This window comes from Tamandua tetradactyla, chromosome 23, assembly GCF_023851605.1.
Source record: "Tamandua tetradactyla isolate mTamTet1 chromosome 23, mTamTet1.pri, whole genome shotgun sequence".
NCBI classification, from domain to species: domain Eukaryota; kingdom Metazoa; phylum Chordata; class Mammalia; order Pilosa; family Myrmecophagidae; genus Tamandua; species Tamandua tetradactyla.
Genome location: NC_135349.1, coordinates 42,764,385 through 42,778,442, shown reverse-complemented (window position 1 = coordinate 42,778,442; position 14,058 = coordinate 42,764,385). Strand labels below are relative to the sequence as shown.

Sequence of the window (14,058 nt, the reverse complement as noted above, 5' to 3'; positions counted from 1 at the left end):
CATTGTTCCCAAGAGAAAGAAAACTAATAAACACACCCTCACTGAATAGGAAATCAAAACCTCCTCTTAACTCTTGTTCTTCCCCCCTTATTTACCTCTGCTGTTGCTGTGGTGGTGCAGATGGTTTCCTTTTGAACGTAGCTCATACCATATAATAGCAGTTTTCCCTCTGTACCGTGGCCTTTAATACTCTTTGTACAACCATCATGTCTTTGAAGAATTTCTTGTGAGAACTCCTTCATACTTCCAGTGTTAATCAGTGGGACACGTAGGTCTATACAACCCCTTTCAATCTGGTTCGTTTTCAATATGGTAATATTGCTTATAGACCCACTAGAGAACCACCGTCACTCCTGTCTATTCCCTTACATTGAAATTCATCCTCCTTAGCTAACAGTTCACCCCTCTCTAGTTTCTATGTATCTCTGAGTCCCCTATATTCTGTATTATAAGCCTCTGATTATACTTTTATGCTGGTCATAAAAGTGGAATCATAGTGTCTATCCTTTTGTGTGTGGCTAACTTCACTCAGCATTATGTCCTCAAGGCTCATCCATCTTATCATGTGATTCAGGATATCATTTTGTCTTACTGTTGCATAATATTACATCATATGTACGTACCACATTTTGTTGATTCACTTGTCTGTTAATGGGCATTTGGTTTGTTTCTATCTTTTGGCAATAGTGAATAATGCTGCTATGAACATTGGTATGCAAATGTCTGTCGGTGTCATTGCTTTCAGCTCTTCTGGGTATATACCAAGTAGTGCTATTGCTGGGTCATAGGGCAACTTGATATTTAGTTTCCTAAGGAACCGCCAAACTGTCTTCCATTGTGGCTGCACCATTATACATTCCCACCAGCAGTGCATACGTGTCCCAGTTTCTCCACCTCCTCTCCAACATTATAGCTTCCTGTTTGTGTAATAGCAGCCATTCTTCTAGGTATGAGGTGGTATCTCATTATAGTCTTGATCTGTATTTCCCTTATAGTCAGTAAAAATGAGCAGCTCTTCATGTGCTTTTGAGCCATCTGTATTTGCTCTTCAGAAAAAATGCCTATCATATCTTTATCCCACTTTATAATTGGGTTGTTTGTTCTTTTGTTGTTGAGTTGTATGATGTCTTTGTATATAAAGTAAATCAAACCTTTTTCCAATATGTGATTTCCAAATATTTTCTCCCATTGAATTAGATGCCTGTTCACCTTTTTGACAAAGTCTTTTGTAGTGCGGACGCATTTGATTTTGAGGAGTTCCCATTTATTTACTTTTTTCTTTTGTTGCTTGTGCTTTGGGTGTAAAGTTTAGGAAGCTACCTCCTATTACTAGGTCTTGAAGGTGTTTCCCTACATTTTCTTCTAGAAGCTTTATGGTGATAGTTCTTTTATGTGTTTGATCCACTTTGAGTTAATATTTGTGCAGGGTGTAAGATAGGGGTCCTCTTTCATTCTTTTGGCTATTGATATCCAATCCTTCCATGCCCAGTTATTGAAAGGACTGTTTTGTCCGAGTTCAGAGGATTTGGGGGCCTTGTCAAAAATCAGTTGACCATAGATATGGTGGTCTATTTCTGCACTCTTGATTTGATTCCATTGGTCAGTGCTTTTATCTTTGTGCCAGTACCATGCTGTTTTGACCACTGTGGCTTTATAATAGGTTTTAAAGTCAGGTAGTGCTAATCCTCCCATTTAGTTCTTTTTTAGGATGCTTTTATTATTCGTGGTCTCTTTCCCTTCCAGTTGAATTTGGTAGTTAGCTTTTCCAAATATTCAAAGTAGGTTTTTAGAATTTTGATTGCTATTGTGTTGAATCTGTAGATCAGTTTGGGGAGACATTGTAACTATATTTAGCCTTCCTATCCATTAGCAGAGAATGTCTTTCCACCTATCTAGATCTCCTTTGATTTCTTTTAGCAATTTTATGTAGTTTTCTGTGTACAAATACTTTACATCCCTAGTTAAGTTCATTCCTAAGTATTTGATTCTTTTAGTTGCTATTTTAAATGGTATTTTTTCCTTAACTGACTCCTCAGCTAGGTCATTGCTTGTGTATAGAAATGTTACTGATTTTTACACATGAATTTTATATCCCACTACCTTGTTGAATTTGTTTATTAGCTCAAGTTACTTTACTGTAGAATTCTCAGGTTCTTCCAAGTATAGTATCATATCATCTGTAAGTAATGAGAGTTTTGGCATTTAAATGATATTAGCTTCATAGTTTTACTATTTCTTTGTCCTGCCTGATGGCTCTAGCTAGAACTTCTAGCACAATGTTGAATAATAGTGGTGACAGTTGGCATCCTTGTCGTGTACATGATCTTAGGGGGAAAGCTTTCAGTCTCTCTCCATTGAATACAATGCTGGCTATTGGTTTTTCATATATTCCCTTTATCATATTGAGGTAGTTAACTTTGATTCCCATCTCTTAGAATGTTTTATCAGAAAAGGATGCTGAATTTTGTCAAATGCTTTTTCAGCCTCAATTGAGATGATCATGTGATTTTTCCATTTTGATTTGTTAATGTGCTGTATTACATTGATTGATTTTCTTGTGTTGAACCATCCTTGCATTCCTGGTATAAATCCCACTTGGTCATGATGTGTAATTCTTTTAACGTGCTGTTGAATTTGGTTTGCTAATATTTTATTGAGAATGTTTGCATCTATGGGCATGAGGGAGATTGGCCTGTAGTTTTCCTTTCTTATAGCATCTTTACCTGTTTTTGACATTAAAATGATATTAGCTTCATAAAATGAGTTAGGTAGAGTTCTTTTTTCTTCAGTTTTTTTGGAAAAGTTTGAGCAAGATTGGTGTTAGTTCTTTCTGGAATGTTTGATAAAATTCCCCTGTGAAGCCGTCTGGTCCTGGGCTTTTCTTTGTAGGAAGATTTTTGATGACTGATTGAATCTCTTTACTTGTGATTGATTTGTTGAGATGCACAGAGCTCAGGGGGATCAGAATGAGGCTGTTTGACACTATGTACAGGGGAGCAGGGGGACAGGGGTAACCTAGGTATGAAGGTTAGTGCCCGCAGCCTTTATGGGCTGGTGACAGCCTGTGGAGAACAGAAATGGGAGGTAGTGCTTGGGAGGGTGCAGGAGAGGTAGGTTGGATTGCATTTGGGGTAGGGGTGGGGGGCATGTAGGTGCAGTGGGAGCTGGTGGCGTAGGGGTGCCTGGATTGTGGGTAATAGGAGCAGGTGATGGACAGGGTTTGGGAGCATGGGATGTGGGGTGAGTCACCAGTCATGGGGCTGTGTTGGTGAGGGTAGCGCGCCCAAAGAATGCGGACTGCCATACTCTCTAGTCCCGGGCTCCCATCTGTGCAGTTCGGCGGGCTCCCCGTCTCCATGCTTCCATGCCTCTGCACCAGGCTCCATCTTTCTGCCTCTTGGTTCCTCAGCCTCTGCAAGCAAGGCTGCCCCATGTGGTGCAGAAGGGTCTCCCAGGTCAACCGCATTCCTGAATCACTGCCTCAGTTGCCCTCGTGTCCCTTCTCTAATTTTTCCATGGAGCAAGGCTAATCTTGAGCTACTCTATTTGGCCATCCTCTGAAAGTCCTTGAAAGAGCATTTTTATAATTGCTCTTAACTAGAGTCCATCCTTTACAGTAAAATTCATTGTTTGTGTTTTGCAGTCCTATGTTTGCTTGTATTTAAATTTTTAGTGTAGTAATATATATACAACCTAAAATTGCTTCTTTTAAGTACATTTGCATATGCAATTCAGTGTTGTTAATTACATTCACAATGTTGTGTTCCCAGCACCACTGTCCATTCCCAAAACCTTGCAGTGAAAGCAAATAGAAGCTACACAGTGTAATCATTAACTCCTCATTCTCTATCCCCACCCTAGCTCCTCATAACCTATAATCTAGATTCAGACTTAGTGAGTTTGATTATTCTAATAGTTTCATATCAGTGAGAACATACAATTTTTGTTCTTTTCTGTCTCATTTATTTCAACATCATGTCTTCAAAATTCATCCATATTGGTACATATGTCAGAACTTAATTCCTTTTTGCAGCTGAATAATATTCCTCTGTATATATATAGCACAGTTTGTTTATTCATTCATCAGTTAATGGACACCTGGGTTTCTTCCATCTTTGGACAATTGTGAGTAATACCACCCTGAACATTGGTGTGCAAGTATCTGTTTGAGTCCCTGCTTTCAAATCTTTTGGATATTTATCTAGAAGTGGGATTGTTGAATCATATGGTAATTGTATATCTAACTTTCCAAGGAGCTGCTAAACTGCTGTAGGGACTACAGTTAACTTCTGAGTCTACTTGAAATTAAAAATTTACTACTATTCATAAAATATGAGAATCTTGCAAGTCTTTTAAGTCCATTTATCCCTCCTCCATCCTTTGTGTTATAATTATTATATATATATAATGTCTATATACATTATAAACCCCATAGTACAGTGTTGAAGTTTTGTTTTGAATGGTCATATTAAAAAAAGTAAGAGGAAAAACTAGTCTTTCTTGTGCTGCATATTTATCATTTCTCATGCTCTTCATTCCTAAGATCCAGACTTCTGTCTGATATCACTTCCCTTCAGCCTGAAGAACTTCTTTTAGATTTTTTTTTATTTTAAAATTTTTCTTAGTTTTTATTTAAACAATTTTATTCCCACACCTCCATCCTAAGTGTACAATCAGTGGCTCTTTGGTATAATCACATAATTATACATTCACTACCATAGTCAATTTGAAGAGCATTCACATTTCTTTTGAAAGTACAAACAAAAAAAAGTCCCATACCTTTTATATCCTCCTATTATTGACATTTGGTTTTGGTATAGTGCCTTTGTTACAATTAATGAAAGAATATTACAATGTTACTTTTGACTAAAGATCTTAATTTGCATTAGTTGTATTTTTTTCATAAAGCCTCTGTTCTAGTTTGCTAGCTGCCAGAATGCAGTATACCAGAAACGAAATGGCTTTTAAAAAGGGAAGTTTAATCAGATGCTAGTTCACAGTTCCAAGGCCGAGAAAATGTCCCAATTAAAGCAAGTCTATAGGAATTTCCAATTTAAGGCATCTGGAGAACAATACCTTGGTTCAAGAAGGCCGATGACGTTCAATGTTTGTTTCTCAGCTGGAAGGGCATGTGGCGAACATGGCGGCATCTGCCAGCTTTCTTGTGGCTCTACCAAAAGGGACTCTCTCCAAAATTTTTCCTCTTTTAAAGGATTCCAGTAAGCAACTCCACCTTCAGTTGGTGGAGACACACCTCCATGGAAATCATCTAACCAAGTTACCACCCACAATTGTGTGGGTCACATCTTCATGGAAACAATCAGTATGCTCCCACCCAGCAATATTGAATCAGGATTGAAGGGCATGGCTTTTCTGGGGTCCACCACAGATTCAGACCAGCACAGCCTCCATTATTAACACCTTGTAATAGTGATTTGAGTTTGCTCTAGTTCTTGTAAGAACTTTCTCATATTTGTACAATTAGCCATCGTCATCATCCACTCTTAAGTTTTGTGAAGTTGTACAGTCCAGTTTTACCCTCTAGCTTTCCTTCTGGGTACATACATGACCCTGGCCTTCCTCTATCAACTATACTTACACTTAAAGTTACTTAAAGTATTGTGCGACCATCACACAGTATTGTGTTATCCCTTTTTGAACCTTTACAATCAACCTTATTAAACATTCCATACCCCTTAAGCATCAGTTCCCAATTTCTACTCTCTTTTTATTGCCTGATAACCTATACTCTCAAATTTAACTTCCACAGTTTGCTCATGTTAGTGAGACCATATAATATTTGTCCTTTTGTCTCTGGCTTATTTCACTCAACATATGGTCCTGAAGGTCATCCACATCATCATATGCACCACAGTTTTATTCCTTCCTACAGCTCCACAGTTTCCCTACCACTCATCTATCAATGGACATTTGGGCCTCCTCCATCTTTTGGCAATTGTGAATAATGCCTCCACAAACATTGGTGTGCAAATGTCTATTCGTGTCCCTACTTACAGTTCTTCTGAATTATACCTAGTAATGGATTTGCGGGATCATTGATAATTGTATGCTTAGCTTCTTGTGGAACCCCCAAACTGTTCCAGAGCATCTGCATCATTCTACATTCCCACCAACAGTGAAGAAGAGTAACTATTTCTCCACATCCTTGCCAACACTTGTAGTTGTCTGTTTTTTGATAATGGCCATTCTAGTAGGTTTGAAATGTATCTCGTGGTTTTGATTTACATTTCCCTAGTAGTGACATTGAGCATCTTTTCAGCCGTTTATATTTCCTCTTTGGAAAGCATTTCTTTTAATGTGTGTCTTTGGTAACAAATTGTTTTGGTTTTCTTTTACCTGAATATATTTTGCCTTCATTATTAAAGGGTATTTTAATGCTTATATAATTCTGGATTGACAACTGTAGATGCTGTAGTTCCCTCTCAAGAGTGTTTTTTTGTTTTGGCAGACAGTTAACTTTGCTGAACTCCAACTGCAAACTCTTGTCTTTTTTGTGGTAGATAGAATCGAAAATCTTAATTCATTTGTGTTGCATTATCTGGACTGCTCTGCCCATGCACAGATTAGGGGTCAGAAATAGTTTGTTCACAGAATTTAGGTCTTTCCCCCTTTGACTCTACCCTTTCTAGGAACATCAATAGAGAGAAAAGAAAGAAATCCACACATAAATGGTGAATTGACTTTCAACAAAGATGTGAAGACAACTGAGTAGAGAAAAAGTCTTTTCAACAAATGATGCTGGAACAATTGGATTCCAAAGGCAAAAAACACAAACAAGCAAAAAAAGAAAAGAAAAAAACCCAACAATTTTCATCCATGTCCTCCAGAATAAAGAAACAAACACGTACTCAAAGTGAATCATGGACTGAAATGTAAATCCAAAAACTATAAAATGCCTGGGAAGAAAAGCATAGGAGATAATCTTTGTGACTTTGGCTTAATCAAAGGTTTCTTAGCTATAAGACCAAAAGCATAATTGCTAAAAGAAAAAAATTGATACACTGGACTTCCTCAAACTAAAAGATCTGTTCTTATACTAATAAGAACATAAAAAGCTTTAAGAGCATGAAAAGATAAGCCATCAGCTAGGAGAAAGTATTTGCAAATCATGTATCTGATAATGGAATTGTGTCCAGAATGTTAAGAACTCTTAAAACTTATTAATAAGAGCACATACTATCTAATTTTTTTAAGTGGACAAAAGATTTGATCAAAAACTTAACCACATAAGCTATATGGATGGCAACTAAGCACATTAAAATATGTTCAGCATCATTACTCATTAGAGGAATGCAAATTAAAAATCAATGAGATAGCACTACACACCCATTAAAATGGTTAAAATTAAAAAGGTTTAGCATATCAAGTCTTGGTGAGGATGTGGAACAACTGAAACTCTCCAATGCTGCTGATAGGAATGCAAAATGTTACAGCTACTTTTGAAAACAATTTGTCAGTTTCTTAAAAATTTAAACACCTGCCATATGATCTAGTCACTCGTTTCATAGATATTTGCCCAGGAGAAATGAAAGCATATATCCATATAAAGACTTTTAGAGAAATGTTTATAGCAACTTTATTTGTAATAGACAATAACTAGAAACAACCCAAATGGCCGTCAATGGGTGAACGGATTAACAAACTTGATGTGGAATGCTTCTAAGCAGGCAACCATTTTATCAAATGTTGGGCTATAAATAACGCTGACTGCTTCCTAGGTTCTGATAACAGGTTTATTATTGCCCACCACTCAGCTCTGAAGCCAGTGCTACAGTTTAGGGATTTTGTTATATCTTTGGTACTTATGGTACCAATTTCTCTATTAGTCAGAATGGGCCAGCTTATGCTCATTTAAGCCATCTCAGTGGCTTAAAATAAGGATTTGTTTCTTTGTCATATGCTGTTTGTTCATCATGGATTAGGTGAGAGTTCTGTCCCTATAGTTCTCACTCTGAGAGTTGGGCGTTAGAACAATCATTATCTGAAACATTTGCATTTGCTGAGAATGTTGACTAATTTAAAGTTGCTTGATATGTAGGAGTTAAGATGGTTTTTCAAGCTGAACTGCTTTTTTTATATGCATCACCATTTGTTGGCTTTCTTCTCATTTTAGTATGCGTTAAAATCTTATTTTAAGTAATGACACCAATAGCTATATCTTTAATCTGTGGCACTAAAAGCTGTTCGAAATACTTTAAAGCTACTATTTACCTTATAAGTACTTTTTTTAGAGGGGAAGTATGTTGTTCCTGTATTTTGGACAGAAAGGGCAAATGAATTGGTAATGGGTACACAACTATGAATCTAGACTAGAACCCAGGGTTCCCATTTTAATACTTTTGTGTAAATTGCAAAATAAATAAGTATATCATCTAATTATACATTCTTTATTTCAACAGTTTCTTTAACAGGCCACTTTGAAGAGGTGTCTTGTATACCCTGTTTGTTGTCAGTGGCTGGAAAACAATGGATCATACAGGAGTAATAGACACTGAGGATGAATTGGGACCTTTAGCCCATCTTGCTCCAAGTCCTCAAAGTGAAGCCGTTGCTCATGAATTCCAGGAACTCTCCTTGCAGCCCAGTCAGCACTTACCCCCTCTGAATGAAAGGAAGAATGGTAAGTTACCTAACATGTGCAGCAGGACCTTTGTAAGCCTAATCTATTCCTCTTTGTTAGGAAATTTTGTCAATTACATAATGGCAGTCTGTCACTAAGGAGAACCTCAAAGGTACTGGCTAGTTTTGAAAAGCAGACAGAATTTCACTTAACATCCGATTCTTTTATTATTTCCTCAGTAAATATCTTTGGTAGCAACATTATCTTTGGAAATAAGTTCTAGATTCAACCAATTTAGCACAAGCAGATGATTCATGCTGGAATACATTGAAAAGTAGCTTCCTATGCAGATTCCAGGAAAAATATATGGTATAGCACTATGGTTAATTATATGGTGTGTGAATGTATTTCCGTAAAATTGCATTAAAAAATAGATGGTATAGGAATAGATTTTCCTCCTTTCTCTCTGATGCATGTTATATCTTAGTTTCAGAAATGGCAAAATATAATCTATCTTAATGATCACTATAAGAACTTCTTATTTATTTTTTATGTCATGTTTCTTTGGGTGTAGTATATGACCATATTTTCAGTCTTTAACTGGTCTATCCTTATATGAAATAAATATTTTCTATTCATTTGCTGTCTGTTCATGAAATGTGCATTGTTCACAGAGGCAGCCCACACTCTCTAGTAAACACCACATTGTCCATTTTCAATATAAATGAAGAGAAATAGATAATACTAAGTTTGTTTAACATGTAAAACATTAAAACTAATGAAAACAAAATGCTAAAATTTATAAATGAATTAAGCATACATATATAAAAAACAGAATTAAGAATTTCTACTGGATTTATTTCACTTTCCGCAGTTCTGATGAGTCTTACATTTACAAATGTATTTTTTAATTTCAATTTTAAAGACCAGAAGAAATAAATATGTGTCCCTGTGGAACATTTCTGTATGTACCTTGCTACTTATTTTTCTGGGTTCTGAGCTTTTCCCAATCTTAGTCATTATTGACTTTATCTTATTCAAGAAAGTTGATAGACTTATATTACTATTCTTAATTATTTAGTACATGTTTCTGAAGTGTACTCATTCTAACTTCAGATAAGGTTTTTATTTGTATCTGATACTTGTCATGCACAGTCCTTGCCTAGTTTAATTATATTAAACATTTTAACTAAGGCAGTTCCAGAGCCTTCAGGTGGTGTGGTTGACTGGTGATGGCTTTAGAACCTTCCAATAGTTAGGAATCTAACTCAGACAGTGGCTGAGAGAATCTAAGTACATTTACTGCAGCATAACTAAAAATGTGATCAGATTTATACAATAAATTTGGAACAGTGTGATGTTTAAATTATAACTCTCAAAGAAAATAAGAGTTGAAATGGTATAAAATTAGAATATATAATTGCTCAAGAAGACAGCTATATGTTAGCAGGGGAGGGAAGTACATGAAGAAAGTCTGCACTTTGATACAGCTCACCACATTCCCTTGCAAAAGTTACTACATATGCCTGAATATATGGTAAGCCCAATATAAAGTGGTCTTCCCTTATGAACTTTTAAGAAGGTAAATGAAATGATCAGATTTTTAATTGATTAATTTAGTTATATGTACATAATTAAAATCGTGTTTTATGAAGCAATGCAGGAATATAGAAATAATACTTTTATCCAGTTTCTTATTTCATGAACGCATCATGCTTAAGCTCTATACATCAATCTTTGTGGTCAGTATTTTTATCATCAGTAGAACCCCTTTAAATTATCCATCTAGCACTAATTTCCAGGGCATATCTTTATTTCTGTCTCTTTTAAGTTATAATTTTTTAATACATGTCTGATCTGACTGAAAATTACCTATTCACTAAACAGTGGATCTTTTTAAATAAATTGTCATGTAGTTGTATATTCATGATCTCTACAGTGTAATCACTTATGTTTGATTTGTTGTTGGTTGTAGCATTTTGCGGGGGTATGATTTCTATTTTAGAATTTAGCATTATTTATTATTTTTTTTAGTAGGCAATACATTCATATGATTTAAAATTTAAAGAATACAGAGGGTATGTGGTGAAAAGTAGATAACTTTCCAATTTTTGTCCCTCAACTGCCCAGTTACTCTCCCAGAATTAACTACTTTTCAGTATCCTTCCTGTGAGAGTATTATTGACTTTTAAAAAAGTGTTCTTTAAAAGGCTGCTTTGTAACATCTAACACTTTCATTTTTAAAGTTACTTACTTGGATAAAAACAGTGTTTTAAGTTTTGCTCTTCTTTCTCTTTTTCTGATTCTGTTAGGATATTTCTATAAGCATCTTCAAATGAGTTTTGAATGAATTTGTTTTTTAAGCAAATATGTTTTCTCCAAGTACTTTTTTGCTTAATATGAAGTAAATGAAACTCTGTAAGGATTCAACTATGAGACATTTCCTTCCTTGCAAATGAATAATTCAGGTTAAAAACCTCACCTTATATTCAGGCATATACTGTGATTTCAGGCTTCTGATATATCAGCTTAATTTGCATACACATTTCAAGACTAAAAGGAATCCTTGTACAGCTATCTGAGATCTAAATCTTTGTTACAGTTATATTGCATAGTTTTGACATCAAGCAGTATATAGATGAAAGAATTTGCATAGTTATGCAAATTTTTTAGATCTTCTTAGTGCCATGTTAAATCATATCATATACAAAATGAGTTAGCTTCAAAATTAATCTAAACAAAGTATTGTTTAGATATTATGAAATCAAATTTAGATAGTTTCTTGGTTGTTGTCTTTGTTATTCTTAAGCATCTGAATTTTACTTTTTAGAATGATTTTCTATGGAGGAAAAATAGAGATATTTCGGTTTGGGGTTAATGTATAGAAGGATTATGTCATCAGACAATTTATAAATAAACTTTACAAGATAAATGAAGTTTACATTTAAGTAATGATTCCAGGGTCTTCCCTCATTTTTAGTTATTATTTATGTTGGCAATGGTGTTGGAGTAGCAAAATATTCCCACTGCTGGAATAAATAGGAATGATATTTTAGTAATTTTAAGCTAGAGTTTTCCTTTACCCTTCGAAGTAGCCAAAAATAATTCTTTAGGTAGTAGAACCTCAAAAGTAAGGCAACCATTTAGGCAGTTAATTTTTCCCAACAAATTAGCCCTTCTTAAAGGAAAAATGGGTATACACAAACACCTAAGTAATGTACTTTTATTAAAACAACATATGCCCAGGGAAACTGAGTGTCATTTTGACATACACACAGTAGTTCCATTTTCATGTTTCAATATTAACATGAAACATGATCAGCATGGTCAGCATTGACCATGAAAGAAAGGAAAATCAAAGGACAAGTTCTGTTGGTATCTAAATAGGGAAAATTTAGATTTATAAAGCAAGGAAAGACAAAATAAAATGGAAACAACATACCTGAAGGTTTACTTTTTGCAGCTACAGCTCTTTCCTTGTGCCTATTCTTTGCCAGAGCCCTAAGAGGAGAGGCTTTTCATTCAGGAAGTGGTTGCAATACTCAAACTGTCGGGCAGAAGGACTCTCTGAGTATGCTGGTTGGCAAATTTAAGTTTTTCAATTACAACCAGTATTATTATAGAGTAAGTGGATAAATTGATTTTAATTTTAAAAAACTCTTTGGTGTTTTAATTCATTTTGGTTGTCTCTAAGTTCAGGGATTTTTAAGATAAGGATCAGTTATGTTTGTGTATTTACTATATGACCACAGATATGCTGTAGTCAAGTAGCATCAATTAAGTATAAAATTAGTATTTGCCACCTTTCTCTTGCTATATTAAAAGGCTTTTGGAAATTCTATTTACTACAAAATAATCAGTGTGTTTTAGGCTCCACCGAAGAAGAGCAAGCGACTTATTAATCTTACTTAAAAATATTAAAATTACTAGTTGTTGCAGTTGTTACAGTTTTAGCTTATTGTCCCACCCTGATTTTTTTCCTAAGATTTTTCCACCCATTAAATTTATAACATTGAACAATTTTAGACCATGTCTTATTCTGTTCCTGAATGATCGCTTACTAAAGAGAAAATAATTTATACAAAATTCATAAATTTGTTTCCACAAGGGAACACAGGTGTCTTTTTGCATTGGATTCAATGCATGTATTAATATATATTTGGGAATAGTCAGGTGACCTTTGCTTAGCTGTGGAACCCAGCCAAAGAAAACTAAATGCATTGCACCATAGAAAATAAATGGCATGTGTTCATAGCTGGTCTTTTCTTCTGGTTTTACTTTGAAAACTTTTTACTTTGCCTCATTAACATGTCAAGTTTACAGTTACTCCAGGTGTTTGACAATGCCCAAAGGTGATAAGAGTTTGACTTGGGCAAAACCGTGCTCCTTATCATGTACATGAGCTGGCATAGTTCAGTGGAGATTGATGAGGCAAAGAAAGAAAATTTCCATTTTCCTCCTTTACGGCCAACCAGACAGAAAGTTCTTTTAGTGTCATTATTGGCAAGGAAATAAATAGATGTTAAATAACCAAGACATAGAACTATGGGATTCTTGCTTTTCCTTTCTATTACTGGAGATAATAGAAATGAGTAATTTTCTGTAAAACAATCTTGCTGACTTTGCTGTTAACCTATTTTGAATCTTGACTGTCTGAAGTAATTCTCAGAGACGTCAATAAATATATTCAGATGATACATGTAGATATTTTTTAATGCTTTCAGGAGTTACTTCAGAATATTTAGACTGAGAAGAGAAATATATACTCCTTGAATGTAATTTTCCTTAATCAGTTTACTAGTTGTTTTTTCTTTTAAGAGCTTTAGGACTTCTGCTAAACACAATTGTAAAGTTAAAAAGCAAGCTCTATACTTCCTGACAACTTCAAATAAAATTTGTGATTGTGGTAGCTCTCATGTTTTTTGTTTATAGCAATCTCTTAAAACCTTCAAAATGGAAAAGACAGCCTATAAGTAGCTTAATTATAGGAAGTCTCCTGTTAAAATAACAAACTTTGTTTCACAAGATAAATAAGAACCTGTAGTGCTGTCTCCTTCCTTTTTTTCTATTTTGGGTTTCTTGTTGAGATAGTTTTGCTGTTACTGAAGATTTAGTTTGCTTCAGTACATTGCTGAACACAACCAAAAGGTATGTTGGGGGAGGGGCAGCTGTGTTCATTTATATTCTCATTTGTAGCTGGCAGTGATTCTGATCTCTGGGCCAAAGCAGTGTCAGAATGCTAACATAACATAAGCGTCCTTTAGTTATCACTAAGGTAGTGAATGAAGATTATCATTTCAGAAGTGCATCAGCAAGATCATAGACCCCATATCACTCCTAAAGCCTTACTTTAAATTATTTATATAGTTGTTAAATTGTGTCCTTTCACAGAAATGCCCTTGGAGTGTCAACAGTTGGCATATTCATTATAAGATGTACACATAATAGCAATTAGCATTTTAACTAGCATGAGACTA

The 14,058-nt window shown here is 35.0% G+C and overlaps 1 protein-coding gene across 9 annotated transcripts in view; it reads left to right on the top strand.

Moving 5' to 3' along the window:
* Positions 1–14,058, top strand: part of MRTFB (myocardin related transcription factor B) — a 294,808-nt gene that overhangs the window by 129,703 nt on the left and 151,047 nt on the right. For 8 of the 9 annotated variants that reach the window (XM_077141744.1, XM_077141742.1, XM_077141748.1 and 5 more), the window contains one exon: positions 8,421–8,641. In XM_077141744.1, coding sequence (XP_076997859.1) covers positions 8,488–8,641 — 154 coding nt within the window. In that variant the 5' untranslated portion in view covers positions 8,421–8,487. Of the gene's footprint in view, positions 1–6,451; positions 6,894–8,420; positions 8,642–14,058 lie in introns of those variants that run through there. The other variant, XM_077141749.1, reaches the window with a different exon arrangement.